Genomic DNA, 26,484 nt, shown 5'->3' on the forward strand with positions numbered 1-26,484 from the left:
AACTGTACCCCAAGTTAATAGTATTTTCTCTCCTACCCCGCCCCCACCCAAGTCTCCACCAACACCCCCCTCCTTTCCCTGGCGAAAGAGACCCCCCCCTGCCCTTGTGCCCCCTCCCACGGCCAACTGGCAGCCCCCCCCACAAAACTCAGGGATGCCCCTCCCGGCCTGCCCACCGCAGGCCAACCTCGCCCCCGCTCTCCCCGACTCCGCTCGGCCTCGTTCTGCCTCCCTCAGTCGGCCGCTTCTTCCCTCATACGGGTCTCACCCCCTCCCCCCTCTGCCTAACAGGGCGGAGGAAAAAAAATAAAGGGTAGAAGCGGTTCTCTTGGCCTCGCCGCTGCGGTGGTGGCGACGGGAGGCGAAGTGGAGTGGCTTTTCGGGGTTTTTGGTGTCGTCGTTGTTCTTCTTCCGGCGCCGCAGCGATTAGTGGGAAGCGCTGCAAGGCCGCTGGGTCCCCGCGCTGAAAAGCGGAGGCAGAAAAGCCGGAGAAGGAGCCTCTCGCTTTTCCAAAATGGCGTCTGTCTCCGTCTCCTCCTCCGTCTGCCTTTTCTTCCTTCCGGCGGCCCAGCAGGAAGAGCGGGGGGTGGGAGCAGGAGGCGTTCGACGCTTCGTCCTGTCAATCAAAAGCCTTATTGCGGCGCTGAGGGGAGGAGGTCTGCGCAAGTCCGGTAGTAGGGAGGCACTGGCACCCGTTCTTGGCTTTGGGCCCCGGGTTCGAATCCCCGCCTCCCCGCCCTATCTGTTGGAAGGTCAAAGTGTGCCAAGTAGGTACTGCCCCTGAGACGACGAATTGGGTCAAAATGGAAACATGTTGTTGTTCAGTCGTTCAGTCGTGTCCGACTCTTCGTGACCCCATGGACCAGAGCACGCCAGGCACGCCTATCCTTCACTGCCTCCCGCAGTTTGGCCAGAGCACGCCAGGCACGCCTATCCTTCACTGCCTCCCGCAGTTTGGAAACATGGAGGGGCGCTAATAGACATTTAAATGGTTTGTTTTAGACTCTAGATGTTATTGGACTTCAACTCCCATCAACCCCAGCCAGCATAGCCAATAGTAAGTGATGATGGGAGTTGGAGTTCACGTCTGGGGGAGCAATAGCTTCCCCCTTCCTGTTTTAGCACTCGCCACCCCGCCCCGCCTTTTATTTTATTATTAGCCCCACTCTTGATTTTCCACCTCTATTGCTTCTGTTGGGGCACCTGGGACTCTTCTCAGATCTCCGTCGGCAATTGGCTGGAAGGCACTACTTGTCATTTGCTAACCAATTGGCGGCGGCTAAGGGCGGGACAATGACGCCACAGATTCTATGCCGCTGTGGTTCTTATAGAGCAGGCATGGCCAAACTTGGCCCTCCAGATGTTTTGGGGGTACAATTCCCATCACCCCTGACCACTAGTCCTGGTTTGGATGATGGGAGTTGTAGTCCCAAAACATCTGGAGGGCCAAGTTTGGTCATGCCTGTTTTAGAGGTAGGACAGTAGACAGACACACAGCCTGAAAGACACCGCTGGTTTGATACCCGATATTTTCCATAGGTGCAGAACAGCATCGCTGTAGCATATGGATTCTAGGCAATAGCATCACTGTGATGAACCATTTGCACTGGAAATAAGATTGGAACATCATACCAGATACATATGAGGACCTTGATGGTGTGCTTGTCTCTTCTTCTGTTTCTCTACTTGCCAAGTGCAATTAGTCAAAAGTCCTTGTGGTTTGCTTCTCCACAGACTCTGGAAATGGTTAGGTTCCTACTGCACCATATTTTTAATGCACATAACCAAAGAATCCTGGGAATTGTAGTCTGTTAAGGGTGTTGGGCATGGGATCTCTGTGATGGGTAAACTACAGTTTCCAGGATTCTTTGGAGGAAGCCGTGTGCTTTAAACATGCTTTAAATGTAAGGTGTGAACACAGCCATAAGTCTCAATGGGGCTCCAATACTTTGGCCACCTGAGAAGAGAAGACTCCCTGGAAAAGACCCTGGTGTTGGGAAAGATTGAGGGCACAAGGAGAAGAGGACGACAGAGGATGAGATGGTTGGACAGTGTTCTCGAAGCTACTAACATGAGTCTGACCAAACTGTGGGAGGCAGTGGAAGACAGGAGTGCCTGGCGTGCTCTAGTCCATGGGGTCACGAAGAGTCAGACACAACTAAACGACTAAAACAACAACAAAAACCAGGTTAATGTGCAAAGAATTGCATCCCTATAGCACAGGAATTAGGAACCGGCGTTTGTCCGCAGACAGCTTCCGGGTGATATGGCCAGCATGACTAAGTAGCTTCTGGTGAACCAGAGCAGTGCACGGAAACGCCATTTACCTTCCCGCCGGAGCGGTACCTATTTATTTACTTGCACTTTGACATGCTTTCGAACTGCTAGGTGGGCAGGAGCTGGTACTGAACAACGGGAGCTCACCCCGTCGTGGGGATTCGAACCACCGACCTTCTGATCAGCAATCCCTAGGCTCTGTGGTTTAGACCACAGCGCCACCCACGTCCCTAATAATGAAGTTAGTGTGACCTTTTGTGCATGTGCACAGAACCCCCATGTTTTTGCTGTCTTCATAGGTAGTATGCCCTAGGCCCACCCTCATTACTGTATTTATAAAGCACCTTTTCCTTTATAAAGCTCAAGGTGGCATGCTTGGTTCTTCCACCCCTCCCCATTTTATCATCACAACAACCCTGGGAGGTAGAACAGATGAGTGACTGACTGACCTAAGAGCACTCAATGAGCTTCATGCCTATTAACAACACGGGGGCCACTTTGTTTCTTTCCCCTTTTTTTAACCACATACATGCACCTTATTAGAGAGAAGCAAACTGGAAGAGGGAGGTCATTAGGTTGACCAGCTGAAAAAGAAAAGGCACCTTGAGCTGTTGTGTAGTAGAACATGTCAGTTTGCATTTCTTAGTGCAGAAAGTATTGATCTGATGTGTAGAGATCTTTCCTATTCTAATTAATTCAAGAGGGTTCTGGAAGCTTCTCTGTGAGAAAGAAACAAGCGGAAGGTTCGTTATGTTTGGGCTATTCCTTCAGAGAAGCTGAGTACAGCTGGCTTAAACTGCTTCTGTTATCTCTTCTGTCAAGGTCATGCTGACTATAAAAGTAATGCCAGAAGGAGCCTGGGTTTCACGTTCTCTGTCTCTCTTCCTTCTGGTGTGGTGTTCTTTACATAGTATGCTATGGTGTTAAGGTTTAGACTTATTGTAAGTTTAAGTTAAGTCTGCTGTGAAGTGAGGACACGTAGTCAGGAGTTGGTTGCAAATGAGCTGTGCCGAAAGCAAGCTGAGGGTGAGCTTGGCAGAGGCTCCTTTTATTAGCAGAAACTGCAGAACTAAACAGATACACTTTGGACTGTGCCCTTTACACCTCCTCCCCCCACGAGGTTGCGGGATGATACCAAGTTATTTTGATACCTGTTTCCACAGCATCATTTTCCCCTTGAACATAGTTTAATCGAAAGCAGACAAAGGTCACAGACAGCGCATGGCAGGCCGCTAAGGATGTGAAAGGAGGGCACGGTGTTCAGACTGCCGTGGATTGTACATGGGCGGTGGTTTGCCTCGCCCCAGAGGTCAAGCCTTGGCTTATCTGAGGGCGTTGGTTTGCCTCGCGCCCGTGGCCGATTCCTACACTGCTGCAACTGGATTTCTTATGGACAGTGCCAATCCTGAATGTATTAGATTTGTGACCATTATGCTCATTTGCCTTCAGTAGCAGTAAAGCTCTGCTGGATGAAATACAATTGCCTCTGGTCTATTTTTGGGGGGAATCCTGCAGCATGTTTAAGTTTTTGCTCTGCTAACTGTACGTCAGAGTTCTGCTCTGGTACAATATTGAATAGAATTCCATGACAGAACAGTGCTTCTCAAACTATCTGATAAGGTGGACCGGCAATCCTCCCATCTACCAGAGACTGGTACCATATTTGGTTCCTGAAGTGTCCCCCACCCAACCTGTGCCGAGGTGGAGTTGCCATGGACCCACAGCTGATGACTACTTTGAGTAGCACTAGTTTTGAAAAGGGAGTATCAGCTTGCATGGGAAGGTATGCCTGGGAAAATCTTCTATTTTCTGCACAAGTATTAAACAGGAGCCCCACCCACTTTTCACTTGGGTCATCCCCAGACCATTTAAATGGAAACAAAATGGTTAGGGGGCCACACTCTTGGGAAGGAATGAAGGAAGGCACCCACCCCCCCCATCCCCCCGCCGCCGCCATGGACTGGGCGAAGTGGGGAAATGATAGAGGGCTCAATAACAGGAATCGCCCAACATCCTCATCTCCTCTAGAAGAAGTGAAAAAGGAGCTATTATCACAGCAGGTGCAAGAGTGAGAAGGAGCCTTTCGCTGCTTCAGTAAATTTAGCTTCGTTGAATCACTGGGAGAGAGGAGCAGCTGGCTGCAGAGGACTCGTGTGTGTCTCTGCTGTCTCTCAACGTTGTTGTTGTTGTTTTAAAAAGATGCCTTGCCCAAAGCTGGGGAGGTTATGCTAGTTGTTTGTACAGCATCAAATGTAAGCCAGACCCCTACACCCAGTGAACTGGAGTGAATAATTCAAAGCCTCTGTTTCTGAAGCTGTGTGCCCTAATTCTAAACTTTGAAAATCCAGGTTGCGCTAGCTGATTCTTAGTTTATTTTCCATTCCTGATTTGCAGTTCACTGCCTGTTTTGCACTGGTTCCTTTAACACTGAGCTCAGGTTGTGAGAGCCTACAGGAAATGGAGCCAGGATGGGCCCCTGAGAAACAAGAGGGAGGTGTCAGAATTTTGGTTTGCACAAGTACTATATACCCGATCATCGCTGCAGGTGAAGGTCTCCTGCAGATACAATCTTATCAGAAGGTCCATTCCATATAGACCTCTGGTGTGGTGGCACTTACTCCTGAGCCTCTTGGGCTTGCTGATTGGAAGGTCGGCAGTTTGAATCCCTACGGCGGGGTGAGCTCCCATTGCTCTGTCCCAGTTCTTGCCAACCTAGCAGTTCGAAAGCACGCAAGTGCAAGTAGATAAATAGGTACGGCTCCGGCGGGAAGGTAAATGGCATTTCTGTGGTTCTGGCACTCGTCACGGTGTCCCACTGCGCCAGAAGCAGATTAGTCATGCTGGCTACATGACCTGGAAAGCTGTCTGTGGACAAACGCTGGCTCCCTCGACCTGAAAAGCAAGATGAGCGCCACAACCCCATAATTGCCTTTGACTGGACTTAAGCATCCAGGGGTCCTTTACTTTTTCTACCTTTTTAATTCCCTCCCCTTGATAGGCATCACCTCTCATGTCTTTTCAGCACTGACTGAGGACCTCCCTTTTTCAGCATCTCCATCTCTTTTAAGGTGTTTTTATTGTTTTATCATATGTTGTTTCCTGCCCTGAACTCCTTCGGAAAGAAAGGCAAGATTTAAATCAATAAGATAAATACACAAGTCTTTCAAAAAACAGCTATAGGGATTACTTCCCTCCCCCTGCCCCAAATAGCCCATTCAATATGGAAAATAGCCAAGGAATGCTAACTTGGTATATACACAACATTTTGGCGCAGACCCCCCTTGTCAATACAGTTCTACCGTATTGTCGTCCCATACAATTCTACAGGACTGGGATATCAAATAGTGGCTGAAATTTTAGAATGCCAAATCTACAAAACAAAAATGGGGGTTTCAGAATTTAAATGAGGGAGATCATTAACTTCTGCCCTGTTCCTTCATCTGCACTAGGCTCCCACAGCCTGAAGAACATCCTTCTCCAAAGCTGGTGCCCTCCAGATATTTTGGACTACACCTCCCATCACCACTCACCAACAAGGGGGTACCAAGCAGGGTTGATAGGTGTTGGGGAAGGCTGTCCCAGAAGGACCCGGAGGACCACACACACACACACACACAAAATCAAACATAAACGCCATGTAAAATAAAGTTTCCCTTTTATTTTTAAACTGGGCAAATTCCAAACGCTTGTTAGTGTTGGGAGGGGGCTCTAATTTGGAGCAAGGAGGCTGGTGGGCAGCAGGGCTGGTTCTGGGCCCCTACTGGACTCCCCTCTTTCCTTGGATCTCCCTGTGGGGCCCAGCAGTGTGCGCCCCACCAGTCTGGGGTGCCCACAGTGAGAGGGTGCAGCAGGGATGAGTCTCTCTGGCTGGGTGGCTTAGCAGTTCCCGTATCTCAAGCTTGGATTGCCACCTTTAGCCTCCCTCGTCCTTCTGCGCTTTCAGCCTACCCCTTGTTTCTTTCCTTCAGCCCCTGCATCCTTTCCCTCGTTCACTGGCTCTCGTTTGCACACCCTCGTTTGCATATAAATGTCCATCTGTTCGCTCTATTTTCACCTATCTATCTACGCATCGCCAGCTGTTTCCGCCGTCCACACTTTGCCCTGCACTTTCCAGACACAGGTCGGTGTTTAGAAGCTCAGAGTCTGGGTGATTCGGGTTTTCCCATGGGCTGCTGTTTGCTCCGACTGGGCGGGGAAACGGCAGGGGCAAAGGTGCTCGGACACAGGGCTCTAAAGCGTGGGAGGGGCCTGGCAGGAGCGGAGGGAACCTAAATGTGGACAAGCCCCCATTCAGGTACCTTATTCACCCATTTGGCCTTTGACTTGGCTCACCCTTGTCCTGCCTCTTTCTTTTCCTTCTTTCTATTACATTCTCCTTCTTTGATCCCCTTTCCTTGGCCTTTTGCTCACTCATCACTCCTGCTTCTATTAATGCCCCATATATTCACATATGGGACATTAATATTCATATATATATATAAATTCATATATATGCATGTGAATGAGATAGAACTGCTCCCCTCTCCTTTTCTCTTGCGTTCTTACAGAAGGCAGGCAAATGAAATGAGTGAAGAAGAGATCCAGGTGAAGGGGGGTGGGGGGGCAGACAAGACGCAGCGACATGGCTAGCCTCAAGTTGCGGCTCTGGAAAGAGGTGTGTGTTTTGGGGGTGGGATCTGCTCTGTGTTAGTTGGATGGCATGGAGGTGGGTTGGGTCGGGGTCTTCTGGGGTTCATCTAGGGCAGGAATCCGGTCCGGTAGGGAAGGTCCACTTCTTCGCTAGCACCGACGTAAGACGCTCTCATGCTGGGAGAATACTATGGGGCGATACATAGACAGGAGTATCGGGGTTATTACCCAAGAGATATATCACAACAGCAATTGGAACAGCTGCGGGTGGGGAACTTGTGGCCCTGCAGATGTCACTGGACTCCCAGCTCCGATCAGTTCTCAGGACACAGCCACACCTATAAAGTACAGTGGTACCTCGGTTTACGAACTTAATTTGTTCTGGAAGTCTGTTCTTAAACCAAAACCGTTCTTAAACCGAGGCACGCTTTCCCTAATGAGGCCTCCTGCCACCGGTGCCCTTCCACCATTCGGATTCCGTTCTGAGACCAAGGTAAAGTTCTCAAACCAAGATACTATTTCCAGTTTTGCTGAGTTTGTAAACCAAATTGTTCTTAAACTGGACTGCTCTTAAACCGAGGTACCACTGTACATGTCTCTCCCCCAAAGAATCTGGGGAAGCTTATCTAATTGCATTTGTGGGAATCGTAGCTGTGCAAACTACAGTTCCCATGATTCTTTGGCAGCGGTGGGGGGGAGATGTGCTTTGAAGGCAGTGCATGAATGTGGCCTCAGCATGGCCAGTGGGAGACTGCAGTCCAGCAAATTCTGGGGTGCCACAGGCTCGCCATCTCTTCACTGCTTCATCGTTCTCTATCCACCGGCAAATGCACATGGCGGATAAGTAGGACTCAGGTTGGGAGAAATGAGCAGGAAGAATATGTGAACATTGCCTGAGCATTTCTGCATCGTGTGGCCCTTTCTTCAGATATTACTAACAAGTGCTGCCAGACAACTGTGGTTGCACAGGTTATTGGCAGCATCCAAAGTTGCCCTCCTCCCCCCTTTTATAGGTGATGTGCTCATTGACCACAGAGTATACTTATTTCTCAACCGAGCATTCTATATTTGGAGACTTTGTTTAACCATTCGGGTCGATTTTATTTTTTTAAAAAATGCAGCCTTCTTGGCAGTTGACAAGTGGTCATTCCATGCAGCTTTAAGGGAGCAGAATTCCTTTACAATTGCACCAAACTGCTTATACAGTAACAGCAAACACAATCCCCTTTTGCTTTCCATTGTGTGTATATGTTCTGTTCTAGCAAGAGGAGTTTTTAATGTTTGATGTTTTATTGTGTTTTTAATATTCAGCTGGGAGCCGCCCAGAGTGGCTGGGGAAACCCGGCCCGATGGGTGGGGTATAAATTTTATTGTTGTTGTTGTTGTTGTTGTTGTTGTTGTTATTACATTGTGGCTCACCAGGTTTTCAATAGGCCCCCCCTTTGCTGTTTTCGCAGCACAACCATGGCCACAAAACTACAGTGGTTTGTTCTGCGGCCACTGTACCTGCTGTGTATCACCCCAGTGTGCCACATCTGGGCCCCGCGCAATGCTGAAAACTTACCGAAGGGGGTGGGGAATGGCGGTCGATGAGGGGGACGCTCTCAAATCGAGGACTGCCACTGTACGAAGCGCTTTGACTCCTGCAAGCAACATTGACAAAGAAGCTGAAAACAGGTCCCCCCCTCCCTCCCCAGACCACTACCCCAGATCTGGAAGGTCAAATCCACACTCACGAGATACTCAAAAGCCTCTGCTCTGCCTGCCTTTTGCAAGTTCCCAGAGAGCAGGCAATTTATATGGTTCTCGGTTTATTTTGGTCACAATTCAGGAAGCCATAAAGCAGAAGGCAGATCCTCATTTCACCAAGGCATGACTGAGACGCCTGCCTGGGCTGTGGATGCTCTTTGTGTTTCGGAGTCGATGAATTCCCTCCTTCTGTCATATATATAGTACTGTAGAATCGTAGAGTTGTATGTGTTTGAAAGTTTAATGGGAGAACTCCACTCGCAGGGTTTCATATGCACAGGCACAACTGGTGCAATTCTTTCTTCTCAGAGGAAGGGAGGGGCAGAGCCGGCCCACCCAAGAGGCAGGGTGAAGTGCTTGGCTCAGGCGGCAGGAGGGCAAGGGGCGGCGCTCTGCCTGTCCCACCACTTCTGCTGCTGCCACTGAGAGAGAGGTGCTCATGCGTGTGCCATTGCCACTCGTCATCCTTGCCGCCGGGCAGAGAAGCCGAGCAGCAATACTGACTCCTGCTAAGTCTGCCCCTGGCTCCTGCTGGGTTTGGCAAAAGCCGGGGTATTTTTCCGTGCAACGTTGCTGCTCGGATTCCCTGCCCTCCAGGGCGGAGAAGCCAAGTGGCGATGCTTTAAGACAGTGTTTCCCAAACTTGGGTCTCCAGCTGTTTTTGGACCACAACTCCCACCATCCCTGACCACTGGTCTTGCTAGCGAGGGATGATGGGAGTTGTAGTCCAAAAACAGCTGGAGGCCCAAGTTTGGGAAACCCTGCTTTAAGGAGTGCCTTAGCTCCCTTAGGTGGCAAACTGGGATGGGCCACGGCCTGGGAAGGTGAAAAGATAGAGGAAACGATACTGTACTCATAATATGCAGTAGGAGGAGGGCAATGCCTAACCCTCCACTATACAAAGAGGATTCACAACCCAGGTTAAGTGAATCAGCCAGATCTAAGAAAATCTGGCCCCAATCGCTTCAATTTTTTAAAAAAGTGTCATTTGTAGCACATTCCGATCTGAATCTTGCCCCAAAAGTTGGGCCAGGGCAGTAACAAAACAGAACAGTAAAAGGGTCATGAGAAGGAAGGAAGGAGAAGAATAAAACAGAATGTTTGTTTGAGAAGTTTCCCCTACATCGGGAAGCTTTTGGGTGAGAAAAGGAGCAGCAGCTGAGAATACTTCAAAAGGGAGAGGGAGGCCTATGCCGTCCACGCCAGAAGAGCCTCTCTGGATTTGGGAAAGCTTCCGTCTTGGGATGGGAATAAGGGGTGAGAATGAGTGCTGGGACAAAGCAGTTGTTGGATAATTCCTGTGCAAACAGGGTAGGAATGGGAATGGGGAAGCAGGACACGCAAGTGACAGAGAAGTGAAGGAAACTAAAGGATTCTTTATCCATAACTCCCATGGAAAACTGCTTGATATGGGCTGGATTGTGATGGTGGTGGTAAAGGACACTTAATGGATACAGGTTTGGGTTGAGGAGGGGCAGCTTTTGAAATATAAAGGATTGTGGGGGTTGGTTTGGGTCTCAACCACGCATTCGATTTTGTATTTGTAAGGCTGCGGTTTGCCCGCAGAAGGAACTGCTGAACGGGTCAAACCAGGATCCTGTTAACATCCATCCTCTCACTTCACCCTGTTTACATGTCTAAAGGAGCTGGTGAAGAATAGACATGTTGCCATGGAGACTGTTGGGTGATGATGATGCTCTTTCAGGAGAGGGGAAGCCCTCCTACCCATTCACTTGGGTGGATGTCATGCAATCCTACGGAGCAGGAGAACAATAAGCCAGGGAGCTAGTCTTTTGTTTCAGGCTGGTCTGAAGCTGAAAAGAGACACCGAGGCGTGACTCGCTCTGTGTGTTGAATTCAAAGCTATGGCTTTGGGGACATCCCTGAAAACCTAATGGGGAAGAAAGGTCTGTTGAAGATGTTAAAGCCGGAGGGTATCTGAACCAGGTACTCTCAAAGCCCTAACTCAGGAAGAGAGAAGTGTAAATAGTTTTATTGTTCTTTGGGAATCGGGTACCATATTTTTCCACGTATAAGACTTGATTTTTTTTAAAATACCAAAAAATTAGGTTTAAAATTGGGGCTCGTCTTATACACGGGTAGTGATAAGGGGTGTTTTCTTAATTTGGAGTCCCCCAAAATAGGGGGCGTCTTATACACGGAAAAATACAGTACTTAAAAGATGTCGGGGAAATAGGGGTGATGAACAGGGGTGAGCTACGTACTCATGTCACCACATGACAACCACTCCCTCTTTACGACCTATTGATGATGCTGTTGGAAGTGTATTATGGGAAAGGGGTGGATAAGTCTTAAAAGTCCATGCAACCCCATGCTCAGTGTTCCTACTCTTTGTGTATTTGAACCTACAAATAAAGATCAGGTCTACTGACCACTGTTTTGCTTCTTTAAATTGGCTGGAGACTCCTTCCTTTGACTGACCAGAGGGACCCTCGGGGAGTGGCACCCAGACGAGCTGGGCAGCGGAGTAAATCTGCACCCCAAGATTATTTTCCTTATCAGAGTGCTAATGCTATGGGCTCTCCCATCTTATGCTCAGGTGATATATATATATGTAAATAAAACCATATATCCTAAAGTCACGCCAAACCCAGGGCAAGCACTTGAACCCCTGGGTGCTCTTGCTGCTTGGAGACTGGCGTGTGTGTGTACACACATATATACACAAACATCTCTCTGTGTGTTTGGCTTTAGAACACAGGAATGACATGCAGGAGACAGGAAATGAATGAGCAATGACAGGTAGAGAAATGAAGAAAGTGCGATAGGGATGATGGCGATTCTGTAGCAGTAGACGAGGAGAGGAGGAGGAAGGAAAGGGAGAGGAAGCACTCGGGTGCAGGTTGGGAGGGAGGGGTGGGGACTGCCCTCCCTTCCCCCCGCCACTCGCGCACTCGGATCTGTGCCGGTTGCTGGCCACTCCGAGCCCCTCCCGCCTCGCAGGGGGCACCGTGACCGAGCGAGCGGGGAGGGGGGGTTGGGAGGTGGGCGGTTGGGGCTACTCACATGTACTGTGAGACGGGGGCGTTGGAAATGGGGGGGGCTGAGAGGCGCAGGCTGCCACGGCTGCCCCAGCTTGAACAGTGGCTATAGGAGCCGGGCAGGGTGGGCCCGGGCCCCCCCGCGCGCACCGTCGGCTGCCTACGTGCCTGGGGCGTGAAAGGGTCGTCGTCCTCCATGTCGTCGTAGTCCGAGTCCCTAGACAGGAATCCGAGGAGAAAGAGAAAAAGAGAGAGAGAGTGTGTGTGAGGGGCAAGGTTGGCAGATGCATGGCCTACCTCTCAAGAAGGGTGTGGCCCCACAATTGTACTCAAGAAGCAAGAGAGCGGGGTCCTCTTTTGTACCACTAGGCTCATGGCAGGCCATGTGCCCTACTTTACAGAGAATGGTTCTCTCCTTGAAGGATTCTATACCTTCCAAGTGCCCAAGAAAAAATGGCGGCTTCCGGTTAGGTGCCGAGTCAATGGCGGACGGGAGTCCGACGGCTCCGTCCTCCGTTAGGCGATAGGGAGCTCCGTGTCTGCGCCATGGGTCCCTTAAAGCCACGGGAAGAGCGTCCCGTGGACCGACGGCTTCGTGGGTCCCAGACGTGCTGTCTCCGCTCCTGATTTACCCTCGTAAGGGGGAGAATCGGGCGAGCGGAGCCCCAGCACGGGACTGAAGAAGCGGCTGCCTGCGGAGGATCAAAGCAGCGATCCCGCCAGACCTGAGCACCCGGCACTTCCTACATAGAAACTTCCAAAGAAACTCTGTAAGTCAAAATTTGGATTATTTTACAAGTTTAAAGAGCACTGCTTGCAGAGGAAACTTCAAAAGGAAGCCTGTTCCCTTTGAACTGTTTGTGCGAGCTTGGTAGCGCTAAAGGATCAAAGCCCCGGCTAACGGGAAAGTTTTGCGAACTCTGCCAAACTTTTTAAAAGTGATTTAAAAGTTGTTTAAAGTTTGTTTAAAGATCCATAAACAGTTGATATGGCAAAAGAAGAAGCCCCTCACCCTCTGGATTAGGATTCCGGGTCAGTAGCGGGCTGGGATATATTGTTGCCATTTTTTCTTTGTTGGTGTTCTAGTGTTACAGTGACTGTTTACCAGTGGAGATACTTTGACTCTTTTACAGCCAGATACAAGCTACTTTAAAGACTTGGTGGTTACACTGCAAGTGAGAAAACAGTTACTGGCTTGGGCTATTTAAAATAGACTCTTCTTGGCTTTAAGGAATTTATAATTCTGAAAAATCTGAACTCTTTGCCTAAAAGTTGGATTAATGGACTATTGTGGACTCCTGGCTCAGCAGCCTCTTTGTTCTCAGAAAGTTAGCTGCAGGCCACCTGGTGTTTACTTTTGGGACTGTTGGTCTTCTGCTGTGAATGTCTGAGATTGTTACTATAGCAACTGGAGTGACCTTGAGATTACAGTTACAGAGCCCACAAGGAATGGAACTTAGATCTAAAGGAACTGGCTCTGAAAAAAGGAAAGGCTCTGTTTCCTTAACTCTTCAGGAACAAATGGAGAAATTGGCTGCAAGTGTGGCAGAAATTGCAGAAGGCTTGAAAAGTGTCACCGAAGGGTTGAAGCAAACACAAGAATCGGTGAATGCTATTGGTGCATCAGTGAATACAACAGTTAACTCTGCAATAGAAAAGCTCCAAGTGGATATTAAGGCCGATATTAAAGCCTCCACCCAAACGTTAGAAAAATCGATTGGCCAAATTGAGGAAAACGTCAGAAAGAACAGAGACGAAATTAATAAAATTGGGCAGGAGGTGACCACGTTAAAAAAGGACTCGGAGGAAATTAAAGTGGTCAGAGAAAAAATACAAAAGGTGGAGGAAAAATTGGACAATTTGGATTTGGAGCGGATTGAAAATATTGGAACACGACAGAGGACTGTGGAAGAGTCTCTTGCTTTTCTGCAACTACATCAGAGAGAAGGAAACCTAAGAATAAGGGGTCTTCCAGAATTGGAGGGGGAAGACCTGAAAGCCTATATTGTGGAACTATTCTCGACTTTTTGGGAGTTAGAAGAGGTAAACGTCTCAGCACGCATAGTGAAGGCCTTCAGATTTGGACCAAGAGGTTCCAGAGGAAAGAAAAGCACTAAAACAGTCAGTGACTGTTTGATTGTGCTACACGATAGACACGACAGAGACTATTTTCTGGATTTACACTACAGAAACAACCTGGTGGTACAGCAGAATAAAGTAATTTTTTACAAGGATATCCCCAGATTCTTTTTAGATAAAAGAGCTCCCTATAACGACCTGGTGACGGAGCTAAGAAGAAGAAAAATCTCCTTCAGTTGGGAATTTCCAGAAGGCCTGGCATTCACGTTTGAAGGGAAAAAGATAAGAATAAGGTCCTTGGCGGATAAGCAAAAGTTTTTGGACAAGCATCTGGAACATTTCAAAGGAACTCCATTGGACCCAGCACAGCTTTACAAGTTTCCAGAAGTATTTCCACCACCGCCGGGACCACCAGGACCAAGCCAAGATCCAGAACAAGATAAGAAAGGACAGGCAACTGGAGGAGAGGAATAAACAAAGAAATGGCGCTCAAGTTAATGACTTGGAACGTTCGGGGATTAAATCAGAGACCAAAGAGACGCAGAGTGTTTTACAGCATAGAAAAGAAGAATTTGGATATAATATGTCTACAGGAAACCCACATAGTTCGGCGTCACAGAAGATTGCTACAGAACAAAAAATTAGGCCAAGAGTTCATATCATCGGATAAGGTCAAGAAGAGAGGAGTAGTGATTTATGCAAAGGAGAAATATAGCCCAAGACAGCTATTCAAAGATGAAGAAGGGAGATACATCGCAATTGAAATTAATGTACAAGGCGAAAAATTTTTGATTCTGGGACTTTATGCACCAAATGATGGAAAGTCGATTTTTTACAAAAAAATCCATGATTTGCTGTTGGATTATTTGGACTATAAGGTAGTTTGCCTTGGAGACTTTAATGGGGCAGTTTCCACATTAATGGACAGATCTCAAAGAACAAAATTAACAAATGATGGGAAACTCCCAAAGACTTTTTTTGAAATGGTGGACAATTTGAATTTGGTAGATTCTTGGAGATTAAAAAATCCCACAGAAACAGAGGCAACGTACTTCAGCGAATCTCAGCAGTCATGGTCGAGGATAGATTATATCTGGATCTCGAACGAATTGGCTCCAAAATTACAAAAAGCAGAAATCGGTCCTAAAACGCTTTCAGACCATAATCCGGTACAGGTAAACCTAAAAATGATTTCCAAGGATTCTTTCAGGTGGAGAATGGATGATGCATTGATGAGAGATACCAAGCTAGTAGAAAGAGCGGTGAAAAAGATGAAAGAATATTTTCAAATTAATTGGAATTCAGATGTGGAGAAAAGGATTGCCTGGGATGCAAGTAAGGCGGTAATGAGAGGATTCCTCATTAGTGAAAAGGCAAAAAAGAAGAAACAACAAAGTGCAGAGATGGAGAGACTGTTGAAATTAATCAAAGAAAAGGAAAAAGAACTAAGAGGACATCCCAGATGTGTTAAAATCCAAAAAGAAATCAAATACTTGCAATCCCAATACGCGAATATCATGAATCAAGACATCGAATGGAAAGTGAAAATGATGAAACAAAGAACATTTGAATCTGCAAATAAATGTGGAAAACTACTAGCTTGGCAATTAAAGAAAAGACAAAAGGCAAATGTCATCAGTAAATTGGTAGTAAATGGAAAAAATGTAGAGAAACCGGAGGAAATCAGATGGTGCTTTCAGAGATTCTATAAACAACTGTACAAGGAGGAGAAGATAGATGAAGTAGAGATAGACCGATTTCTGGAGAAGAATGGATTGCAAAAGGTCCCAGAGGAAAAACTAACAATTCTCAACCACCCAATAACGACACAAGAAATAGAAGATGCAATAAACAACATGCAACTGGGGAAGGCTCCAGGACCGGATGGATTAACAGCAAAATATTACAAGATATTGAAAGACTGGCTATCACAGCCGTTAAGAGAAACTTGCAATAGAATACTAGAAGGAGATAGGGCACCAGAGACGTGGAAAGAAGCCTTTATCACACTGATCTTAAAACCAGATACTGATAAGACTCTAATGAAAAACTATCGTCCAATATCCCTTTTGAATGTGGATTATAAAATCTTTGCAAATGTTTTGGCTACAAGGTTGAAAAGAGTGTTGAAAGATCATATACATAGAGACCAAGCAGGTTTCCTACCAGGAAGACAAATAAGCAATAACACGAGAATTATTGTGGACATTTTAGAAAAACTGGAGAGAGACATAAACACAGATGCAGCACTATTGTTTGTGGACGCAGAGAAAGCTTTTGACAAAGTATCCTGGACATTTATGAAAAAGAATTTGGAAAAGATGGGAGTTGGAGAAAAATTCTTAAATGGCATTAAGGCCATTTACACAGAACAAAGAGCAAAAGTTATTGTAAACAGTGTGATATCGGAGGAGATTGAAGTAGAGAAAGGAACAAGACAAGGGTGCCCTATCTCCCCTTTACTTTTTATTACGGTCCTGGAAGTCCTTCTGAATATGATTCGGAAAGATAAACAGACAAAAGGAATTAAAGTGGGAGAGAAGGAATACAAATTACGTGCCTTCGCGGATGATTTGATGCTATCCCTGCAAGAACCAGAAGGCAGTGTCCCCAGAGCCTTGGAATTAATTGAACAATTCGGACTTGTAGCTGGCTTTAAATTAAATAAGCAGAAAACCAAAGTTTTAGGTAAAAATCTGAGTGCAGAACAGATCCAAAGAATTCAAGAAGCCACAGGCCTCAATTTTGTCAAATCTGTAAAATACCTAGGTATCAATCTCACAAACAAGAACTTGAACCTGTATAAGGATAATTATGAAAAATTGTGGATGGAGATAAAAAAAGATATGGAGATCTGGACAAGACTTAAACTGTCGTTAATGGGAAGAATAGCAGTGGTTAAAATGAATGTCCTACCAAGGATGCTGTTCTTATTCCAAGCCATACCAATTTTGGACAAACTAGACTGTTTTAAAAAATGGCAAAAGGACCTATCGAAATTTATATGGCAGGGCAAAAAGCCAAGAATAAAATTCAAGATTTTAACAGACTCTAAAGACAGAGGAGGCTTTGCCCTGCCGGACTTAAGGCTTTATTTTGAAGCTGCGGCCTTTTGCTGGTTAAAGGATTGGTTTAAACTAGAGAACGTTGATGTGTTGGACTTGGAGGGACATGATAATATGTTTGGTTGGCATGCATACCTTTGGTATGACAAGGTTAAAATCCACAGAACTTTTAAGTCTCATATTGTGAGAAAATCCCTATATCAGGTTTGGACTAGATACAAAGACTTGTTAGAGAGAAAGACTCCTAGATGGATTTCTCCAGTGGAGGCCAAGGCATATAAGAGACCGAATATGTCTGCAAACTGGTTAAGATATATGGACATATTGCAGCAGGAAGGGGACTCCTTTAAGCTAAAAAGTTATGATCAAGTAAAAAGTCAGGTCCCCGACTGGCTGCACTATTATCAGGTTTATGAAACATTTAAAATGGACAAAAAAGTTGGTTTTCAAGTAGAAAAATCAAAACTGGAAACAGAACTGATAGAATCGAACTTCAAAAACCTTTCCAAAATGTATAACCTTCTGCTAGAGTGGCATACAAAAGATGAACTGGTTAAATCCTCAATGATAGATTGGGCAAAAGATGTAGGACATAATATTATGATGGATGACTGGGAGAGATTGTGGCAAAAAGGTATCAAATTTACTGCTTGTCATGGTTTAAGAGAAAACATAATGAAAATGGTTTATAGATGGTACCTGACACCAGTTAAGATTGCTAAGATGAATACCAAAATGTCAGATGTATGTTGGAAATGTAAACATGCGAAAGGCACCTTTTTTCATATGTGGTGGTTGTGCCCAGCGGTAAGTGCTTTCTGGGATAAGATTTACAATGAGCTTAAGAAGGTAATGAAAGTTACCTTTTGTAAGAAACCAGAGGCATTTCTTCTGAGCATGACCAACGAAGAGATACCCAGTCAGGACAGAGTGTTATTTATGTATGCCACAACAGCAGCTAGAATATTATTGGCAAGAACATGGAAAGGGGAAGAGATACCAACGGTGGAAGAATGGCAGATGAAGATGATGGAATACATGGAACTCGCAGAACTGACCGGCAGAATCCGAGACCAGAGGGAGGAGACGGTATCACGAGAGTGGAAAAAATTTAAAGACTATTTAGTTAAATCAGTAAAATTGAATATTTGAGCAGAAATAAACAGAACATTGGCTTTGATAGATATGTGTTAGATATGAATGGTAAGAGGAATTGTTGTTAGGTGAAAGATGTATGTGTCAAAATATGTTAAGATAGGTTGTTAAGATAAGATACATAGTTATTGAGATATTTGACTAAGTAAAAGCTAAGTATATTAAAATTTGGGTAAAAGTGAATTGAACAATATATAAAGCTACCTTGAAAAAGTATATGTTTTTTGAAGACAGTGGAGGGAACGGGGGAAGTCCCCAAACAGAGAAGTTAGAAACAAGAAATATTCAAAGAAAGATACTGGTTAAGGTTTGTATATGTTATTTTTATGTTTTTATTGTTGTTATTGTTTTGAATGTTGATTATGTTTATAGTTGATTATGTTTAATGTTTATTGTGTTTTTATTGATGTTTATGTTATGTGTTGATGTTGTATTTTGTTCTCTTTTTCTTTTATTGGAAAATAATAAAATCTTATTAAAAAAAAAAAAAATGGCGGCTATGCTTTCGCCCTGATAAAGTGTTTTTCAGGGCCACAATCCCGTGCGGCACCCAAAAACACGTGTTATTAAGCACCATGTGAGATCACATCCCCAAAAAGCAATTTTTCCGGGGTGAGGGCGAGCTGCAGGTCACATGACGCCCTCGGGAGCATGTCCTGGAAGACACACGTTTTGCATCGGAAAATGTTGGACCCTAGCAAAGGGCAAAGCCCTGATCCACTGCGGTCCTGCTCCAAATTGGGACCCCGACACCTGGAAACAACTGTTCTGAACTGGGATCGAAGCAAGGGATGAAGCGTTAACAGTCCCCTACCCCTGCACCAGGTTCCAATTGTACCTGCAATTTCCTTTTAAAAACCCGTTCGCACAATTGTGTGAATAGCGTGGTCTCTAGTTTGGCCCTGATGCTAGACCAGAGCATAGGCTGGTCAGTTGGCTGGGGTGGGGGTGGGGCTTCTTTATCAGCAGGAGAAGCTTTTCACAGAATGGAGATAAGTATAATTACCCGCTAAATGCCTGCACATCAAGACAGACTGTTAAATGCACAGGACATAAAAGCTAATTAGAAAGCTGCCTGTTCAACCAGGCTGCAGCCCGCATGTCAGATGCTACAGCTAGAATGCCTCTGGCCACAAGTTGACCGCCAAGTACCCTTTTGCAATTTTGCATGGGAACACGACCACACACCTGGCTGATGCTACAGCCTGACTGGCTGATAGTTATCCATCTCCCAAGATGTACAACCCGCCTTTTGGATATTTGCTCATTGCTTAATTGCACATAAAATCTGACCACAGGAATAAATACTAAATCGGGAAGGCAAATAGCCACTTGTCCAGTTTTCTGTGGCAAATAAGAATAGCCTCCAGGCAAATCTTAACGATAAAACAATCTGAAGACGTGTGCATGCACACGAAAGCTCATACCAAGAACAAACTTAGTTGGTCTCTAAGGTGCTACTGGAAGGAATTTTTTATTTTATCTTGATAAAAGAATGAACAGGGAGGTGATACAAAGACTACTGCAATCAACACAAGATAATATCACCAAGTGCTGAAGCACTGGTATATTGCAAGTGAACTCTCTATTTTCAGCATTTGCTATTGTTTAAGATAAAACCAATTTGGGAAAGAAACTACTTTTGCCATTTTTTTAAATTAAAGATTTTCTTGATTTACAAAAGTGTGTGCAATGTCTCTCTCGTATTTTTCCATGTAACATTTTTATTGCTTGTTTGCAGAAAGTAGCCTTGGTGATAATGTCTTGCGTCGATTCCAGGCAGATCTGGCAGGAAAGCAAGAGGAAGGGCCAGAGCTGAGCCTTGGAGGACACCGTTCACATGCAAAAGGTCCGAGTTCACTCTCCTATTGAATCAGACCAAGGGGTTCATCCACTCCAGCATCCTGCCTCTCACAACAGCCAATCAGATGTCTTCTTTGGGAAGTCCAAAGGCACAGTATGAAAGACATCGCCCTATCCCATTGTGGCCCCCCAGCAACTGAACTCCAGCTCCCATCAGGCCCAGCCAGCATGGCCAATAGTCAGGGGTGAAGGGAACTGTAGTTCAACAGCATCTGCATTATGGATCTGGCCAGTGGCTCATCCAGTCCAAGCATCCTGGCCAACCAGGTGATATACCGTATATACGCGAGTATAAGCCGACGCAAATATAAGCCGAGGCACCTAATTTGACCACAAAAAACTGGGAAAACTTATTGACTTAAGTATAAGCCGAGGGTGGGAAATGCAGCAGCTACTGGTAAATTTCAAAAATAAAAATAAATACCAATAAAAGGCTTGGAAAGAAAGGGTCTCTTACAGGGAGGGCTCAGGGGGTAAGGGGGCATATTGTGGGTACATTTCAGGGGGCAAGGGGAATATTCTGGAATGGATTAAGGGGGAAGGGGGCAGATTCTGGGAAGGTTTCAGGGTGGGTGGGGCATATTTAGGGAGGGCATGAGAGGCAAGGGGGCATATTCTGGGAAAGTTTCAGGGTGGGCAGTTTCTAGGGTGGGCAGAGCTGGGATGGGCAGGGGTTAAGAGGGAAGGCTTGGAAAGAAAGGGTCTCTTTACAGGGAGGGCTCAGGGGGAGGGGGCATATTCAGGGAGGAATTAAGGGGGGATTCTGGAATGGATTAAGGGGGAAGGGGGCAGATTCTGGGAAGGTTTCAGGGTGGGTGGGGCATATTTAGGGAGGGCATGAGAGGCAAGGGGGCATATTCTGGGAAAGTTTCAGGGTGGGCAGTTTCTAGGGTGGGCAGAGCTGGGATGGGGGCAGTTTCTAGGGTGGGCAGAGCTGGGATGGGCAGGGGTTAAGAGGGAAGGCTTGGAAAGAAAGGGTCTCTTTACAGGGAGGGCTCAGGGGGAGGGGGCATATTCAGGGAGGAATTAAGGGGGGAGATTCTGGAATGGATTAAGGGGGAAGGGGGTTGATTCTGGGAAGGTTTCAGGGGTGGTTGGGGCATATTTAGGGAGGGCATCAAGGGCAAGGGGGCATATTCTGGGAAAGTTTCAGGGTGGGTAGTTTCTAGGGTGGGCAGAGCTGGGATGGGGGAAGGGGTTAAGAGGGAAGGATCGGAAAGAAAGGGTCTCTTTACAGGGAGGGCTCAGGGGGAGGGGGCATATTCAGGCAGGAATTAAGGGAGCAGATTCTGGGAAGGTTTCAGGGGTTGATAGTTTCAGGGTGGGCAGTTTCTATGGCGGACTGAGCTGGGATGGGATGGGGGCAAAAGCAACAGGCTCTCTGGGGCTGAGCCGGCTCGCGGGCCTGCTCGATACTTGTCCTCCTCCTGCTCCTGCTGCCCCCCGTCGCTAACTCTGTTCCCCTTCGGGGAGAAGGGACGGGAGGAGGAGGAGGAGGCGATCCTCGCACAGAGCAGTGACTGCTCTGTGCAAGGCATAGGAGAGGAAAAGCATCGAGGAGCACTTTCTCCCCACTTTTCCCTCCCCAATGCGTTGCGCAGAGCAGGCACAGGATCATAGAGTCTCAGCGCAGTTTCTACAGTGGGCAGAGCTGGGATGGGCAGGGGTAGAGCAGGCACAGGATCATAGAGTCTCAGCGCAGTTTCTACAGTGGGCAGAGCTGGGATGGGCAGGGGTAGAGCAGGCACAGGATCATAGAGTCTCAGCGCAGTTTCTACAGTGGGCAGAGCTGGGATGGGCAGGGGTAGAGCAGGCACAGGATCATAGAGTCTCAGCGCAGTTTCTACAGTGGGCAGAGCTGGGATGGGCAGGGGTAGAGCAGGCACAGGATCATAGAGTCTCAGCGCAGTTTCTACAGTGGGCAGAGCTGGGATGGGCAGGGGTTAAGAGGGAAGGCTTGGAAAGAAAGGGTCTCTTTACAGGGAGGGCTCAGGGGGAGGGGGCATATTCAGGGAGGAATTAAGGGAGCAGATTCTGGGAAGGTTTCAGGGGTGGGTAGTTTCAGGGTGGGCAGTTTCTATGGCGGACTGAGCTGGGATGGGATGGGGGCAAAAGCAACAGGCTCTCTGGGGCTGAGCCGGCTCGCGCGCCTGCTCGATACTTGTCCTGCTCCCGCTGCCCCCGTCGCTACCTCTGTTCCCCTTCGGGGAGAAGGGACGGGAGGAGGAGGAGGAGGCGATCCTCGCACAGAGCAGGCACAGGACGAGGGATCAGAGAGCAGGCACAGATGGGGGATCGGCAGGGCAGGGGAGACAAGCAGCAAGAAAGGATCCCTTTCTTGCCGCTTGTCCCTTTGCAGCCGCCCGCTTCACCTGAGTATAAGCCGAGGGCGGCTTTTTCAGCCCAAAAAATGGGCTGAAAAAGTCGGCTTATACTCACGTATATACGGTAAGTACAAGACAGCTTCATATGTTCAAGTTTTGCAAAAGTGGGCTATTGTTGTTGTTGTTGTTGTTGTTGTTGTTTTTGGGGGGGAGCTTTTTAAAGTAACAAATGACCAACATAGATGATGTCTGAACAAATAGGGCAGCAGCCCCTGTGGGCTAATAAACTTCTTTTTAAAAAATCATTTTTATTAGATTTTTCTCTCTAAATAAATAAATAATAAAACTACGTGCTAATAAACTTTAATGGGTTCATTGGCAAAGTTGCATTAAATCTGATGCCCAACTCACTGACGCCAAGACTGTGGGTGCTCACCTGTTCTGGAACCTCTTCCACGCCCGGGGAAGACTGCAGACGGCAGTGGTGAAGGAAAGGGCAGAGAGGAAGGAGAAGAGGAGGAGGAAGAGCAGCCCTTCCATGCCATCGTAGCACAGCCCTTTCAGGGCATCCACATAGTCCTAGGAGAAAGAGGAAGACATGTGCAAGCACACACACACACAGAGAGAGAGAGAGAGAGAGAGAGAGAGAGAAGGGTTAACAGGGGAACTGGCCTGCCCAGATGCTCTTCTCAACAGCTTCTTTGGTAATTCTTAAACTCAGTTTCCCTAGAGCAGGGCTGGCCAGACTTCAAGCTTGCAGGACCTACATTAAGATTCTTGGGTTTTTTTTTAACTAGGACCCTGGTGGTAGTACAGTACTCCTGTGCAACCCGCCTTGGATCAGGCCAGGAGCCACCAGCTGAAGACTAAACTACCAACTCCTGTTTCTCTCTTCCTCTTCTCAGTTGGCAGGATGCTACTTTCTCTAAGCTCCAATGGGCATCTCATTCAAACATACAAAGAGATTCCCAGTTATCAGGAGGCCATTCCCCTAATCACTGGCTCCTTTTGATGAACAATCAATTGACCGCCCTGGGTTATTAGCCAGTAATAATTTATTCTGAACGTTGTCACGAGACAATGTGTTGGATGTTCGGAACAGCTGCCGAGGAAGATTTTGGCTGAAACACATTCGTTCCTTTTGAATGAAGTTTAATTTGGGCAGTTTGAATGATGTTGTGCTGATGTACTATAATGGATAAATTTGGAAGCTCTCTTCGGAAATGCCGTGCCATGGAGGCGAGAGCCACCGTTCGTCAATGGCATTGTACGTGTTGTGAATGATGGATACGGTTTTTGACAAAACTGCTGAAATAATAGTAATTGTTCTAAAATAAAATGTAGGGGTCCAATTTTTATTTTTATTTTTGATTCAGTGTTGGGGTGGCCAATCAGATCCCAACGGGAGGCCACAGGCAGGTCCTGAGCACAACAGCCGCTCTCCCTGTCTTGTAATTCCCAGCAGTTCGTATTCAGAGGCATCTTTCAGTGAGAGTGGTATGCAGCCGTAGAAAAATGGCAGGTATAGGACAAGTAGGGAGAAAGGGGTTCAGTGGAGGGGCCAGTGGATCACTTAAGGGAGGAATAAGAGTGTCTCAGTTACCTTATGAAGTCCCCGGCAGTTGAGCAGAGCAATAAGGTTATGGAATTTGCTTTCTGTGTTGTTCAAAGTGCTCTGGATGGATAAGATGTTTTTCTGCAATGCACAGAGGATGTGAGGAGAGAATCCAGTAGTCCTGGATTACACAGCCCTTCCCCCTCCCTTCATCCTCCTAACCCACCAGGTCCCTTTCCAGGCCAAGAGTCCAAGCACCCAGCACTTTTCTGTCCCCCCCCCCAAATCTGGGCATTCCTACTGACCTCAGCTGCTGGGAAATGTGGGATGGCTTCTCTTTCCAATCCGTACAGCTGAGAATGTATGTTGGACAGTGCCCTCTGACACATGGTGAGCCTCTGTAGAAACGGTGGGAGCAACACGGGGCATGTTGGGTTAGAAAACTTCACAAGCCCACCACAAGGGGGGGGGACTTCCCAGAGTTCTTCTGGCGAGGCCTGTAGCCACACAAGAGCTCGTGGGCCGAATGCCATGCTATTCTTTGTGTAGAAAACCACAGAGGGCAAATCCACACCACGCACTGAAAGCACCTGACTTCCCCCAAAGAATCCTGGGAGCGTTAGTTTGTTAAGCGTACTGAGAATTGTAGCTTGATGGGGGAGAAACTACAGTCCCCAGGATTCCACTGTGCTTTAAATATAAGGTGCGGATCTGCATCTCCATGCCATCTCTTAAGGGCTGCATCCAATTAACATGTCTCCTCAGCACAAGGATTTACACTTGCGCAATAGAAATCTCCCCCCTCACCTGTTCGGGCCCTCCTGCAAATCTGGGAACCCCTAGAACGGATTCGGGCCACCTGCAAATCTGGGAACCCCTAGAACAGATTTATGAGGCACACCAGGGGAGGGGGGGAGTTCCATTGTGCAATTTTTAAATATTTGTGCTGATGGGAAATGTCAACAAGAAACGGCCCTGAATTTCTAGGTAAAAAAACAACAACACATAGCTTTTGAGATTTTCTTTTGCTTTCCAGTCCATTATGGGACAGCTGACTATTCAGTTCAGTAAATCATAATGGGCAGAACTCTGTTTATTTCGCAATGTTACGGTGGTACCAAGTGCACCGACATAAAAGTAAAAAGAAAGAAAGAAATGGTAAGTTTTTAGTTGCTACTGCTGTAAAGAAAAGCACAGGCAATGCTTGGAACAATCCTGTGTGCAGGGCCGTCTTACCCATAGGCGCTAGGGGTGCAGGGCACCTGGGCGCCGGACTCTCAGGGGCGCCAGGCCAAGAGTCCAGGCTCTTCTGCTGTGGGCGGCTCTGCGCTGTGAGTTTGGGGGCGAGTGAGCCAGTGAGGTGCTGAGGTGGCCGGCTGGCTCCGCCCTCCTGCACGCCTGGGACTGGGCAACTGGGGGGGTGTGCCAGGTGGATCTTTGCCTCCCGACACAGCATATGCTTAAGACAGCCCTGCCTGTGTGGGGATGTGGCTGGATGTGGTGGGAGCAGAGGGGTGGTTGAACCACATGGGTGGCCCATGGCGTTTCAGGGTCCTGCATAATTCTTTGCCCTTCCTGACACAAATGAGAGTGAAACAAAGATTGCATGATGAGATTTTCTAAATTTTCAATATTTGGACATAGTGGTCGATTCTAACATTGTATGGTAGAGAATTTGGGATAAGTTGGCCCAGAGTCACTCCACGCACCCACATGCAGCACGCTTCTTAAGCCTTAAAGAAGGGAAGGGAAGCCTACCTGCTGGAAAGGGTTAAAGACGTCTTGGCTGCAGGTTAAGTAGTATTGCAGGATTTCTGTGGGATTGGGAAGGAAAGAAAAAGGAAATCAGACCATGGCTCTGACCAGGCTTTTCCCGTGCCCCTCCTGGATCCTGTGTTTGTTTTATCTAACTTGGGTTTTACATGTTCAAAAAGAGGCTCTCTGCCCTTGATGGCAACATTACAGGCCATGTGACACTTTCTGCAGGGGTGGGGAACCTTTGTGTGCCCCCCCAGATGTTGCTGGACTACAATATCCATGACCCCTGGCTATTGGCCATGCTTGCTGGAGCTAATGGGAATTGTAGTTCAGCAATATATGGGGGGTCTAACTACACGACATGCAGTGGTGCCTTGGTTCTTTATTTCATTGTTGAGTAGCTGCTGTGGGGAGAGCTATGGGGAGCAGTTGGGAAGGGCCGCCCTTTCTTCTCTCACTCTGGACAAATATTGCCTCCCCTACCCTTGCAGCAATTATTAACTCCAGAAGCGCAGGCTCCGATATGTGCCTAAGGTGGTGTTACAAGAATTGTAAGGCCTCAGATATAGAATAAATACTCATAAATGCACACCTATCTAAATATATGAACCATGTGCCTGAAATAGTATGGGAGAGCAATCCTGAAGCCATTTTGACTCTCCCAATGACGTCAAGTATTCCTCTGCAGTAAGGGAGGCAAATGGGGAAAGCCTTCCCCTTGTCTTTGCTTGCAAATCCTGTCTTAAGGGTGAGCCTGTGACCTGGACTCAGGAACTAAAGTACTGACCATCACAAAAAGAATGGCCAGGCTGCCCAGGTAAATGCAATCAGTGACCATTATCAGGTATTCTGGCAGGCAGGATTTCTGCTGGAGACCACCTCCTTCTGTGATGTATGTATGATTTTGGGGGGGGGGGGGTTCTTGGGCTACAGGGTGGGCAATTTCAAAAGTCTATATAAGGGCTTGAACGCCCTTGTTCAGGGTGCTCCTCCCTCCTGTGTGTGGTGAGTGGGGCCCCTGTTGCAAC

General features: G+C 47.2%; 1 protein-coding gene across 3 annotated transcripts in view; it reads right to left on the bottom strand.

Annotated features, from left to right (window-relative positions):
• Nucleotides 1-6,627: 6,627 nt before the first annotated feature.
• Nucleotides 6,628-26,484, bottom strand: part of TTYH1 (tweety family member 1) — a 65,877-nt gene continuing 46,020 nt past the window's right edge. For 2 of the 3 annotated variants that reach the window (XM_033168949.1, XM_033168947.1), the window contains 7 exons: nucleotides 25,457-25,512; nucleotides 24,004-24,096; nucleotides 23,747-23,839; nucleotides 22,580-22,722; nucleotides 11,683-11,874; nucleotides 8,471-8,549; nucleotides 6,628-7,094 (listed from right to left, as the gene is read on the bottom strand). In XM_033168949.1, coding sequence (XP_033024840.1) covers nucleotides 7,014-7,094; nucleotides 8,471-8,549; nucleotides 11,683-11,874; nucleotides 22,580-22,722; nucleotides 23,747-23,839; nucleotides 24,004-24,096; nucleotides 25,457-25,512 — 737 coding nt within the window. In that variant the 3' untranslated portion in view covers nucleotides 6,628-7,013. The remainder of the gene's footprint in view (nucleotides 7,095-8,470; nucleotides 8,550-11,682; nucleotides 11,875-22,579; nucleotides 22,723-23,746; nucleotides 23,840-24,003; nucleotides 24,097-25,456; nucleotides 25,513-26,484) is intronic. The other variant, XM_033168948.1, reaches the window with a different exon arrangement.

This window comes from Lacerta agilis, chromosome 14 (genome assembly GCF_009819535.1).
Source record: "Lacerta agilis isolate rLacAgi1 chromosome 14, rLacAgi1.pri, whole genome shotgun sequence".
Classification (NCBI taxonomy): Eukaryota; Metazoa; Chordata; class Lepidosauria; order Squamata; family Lacertidae; genus Lacerta; species Lacerta agilis.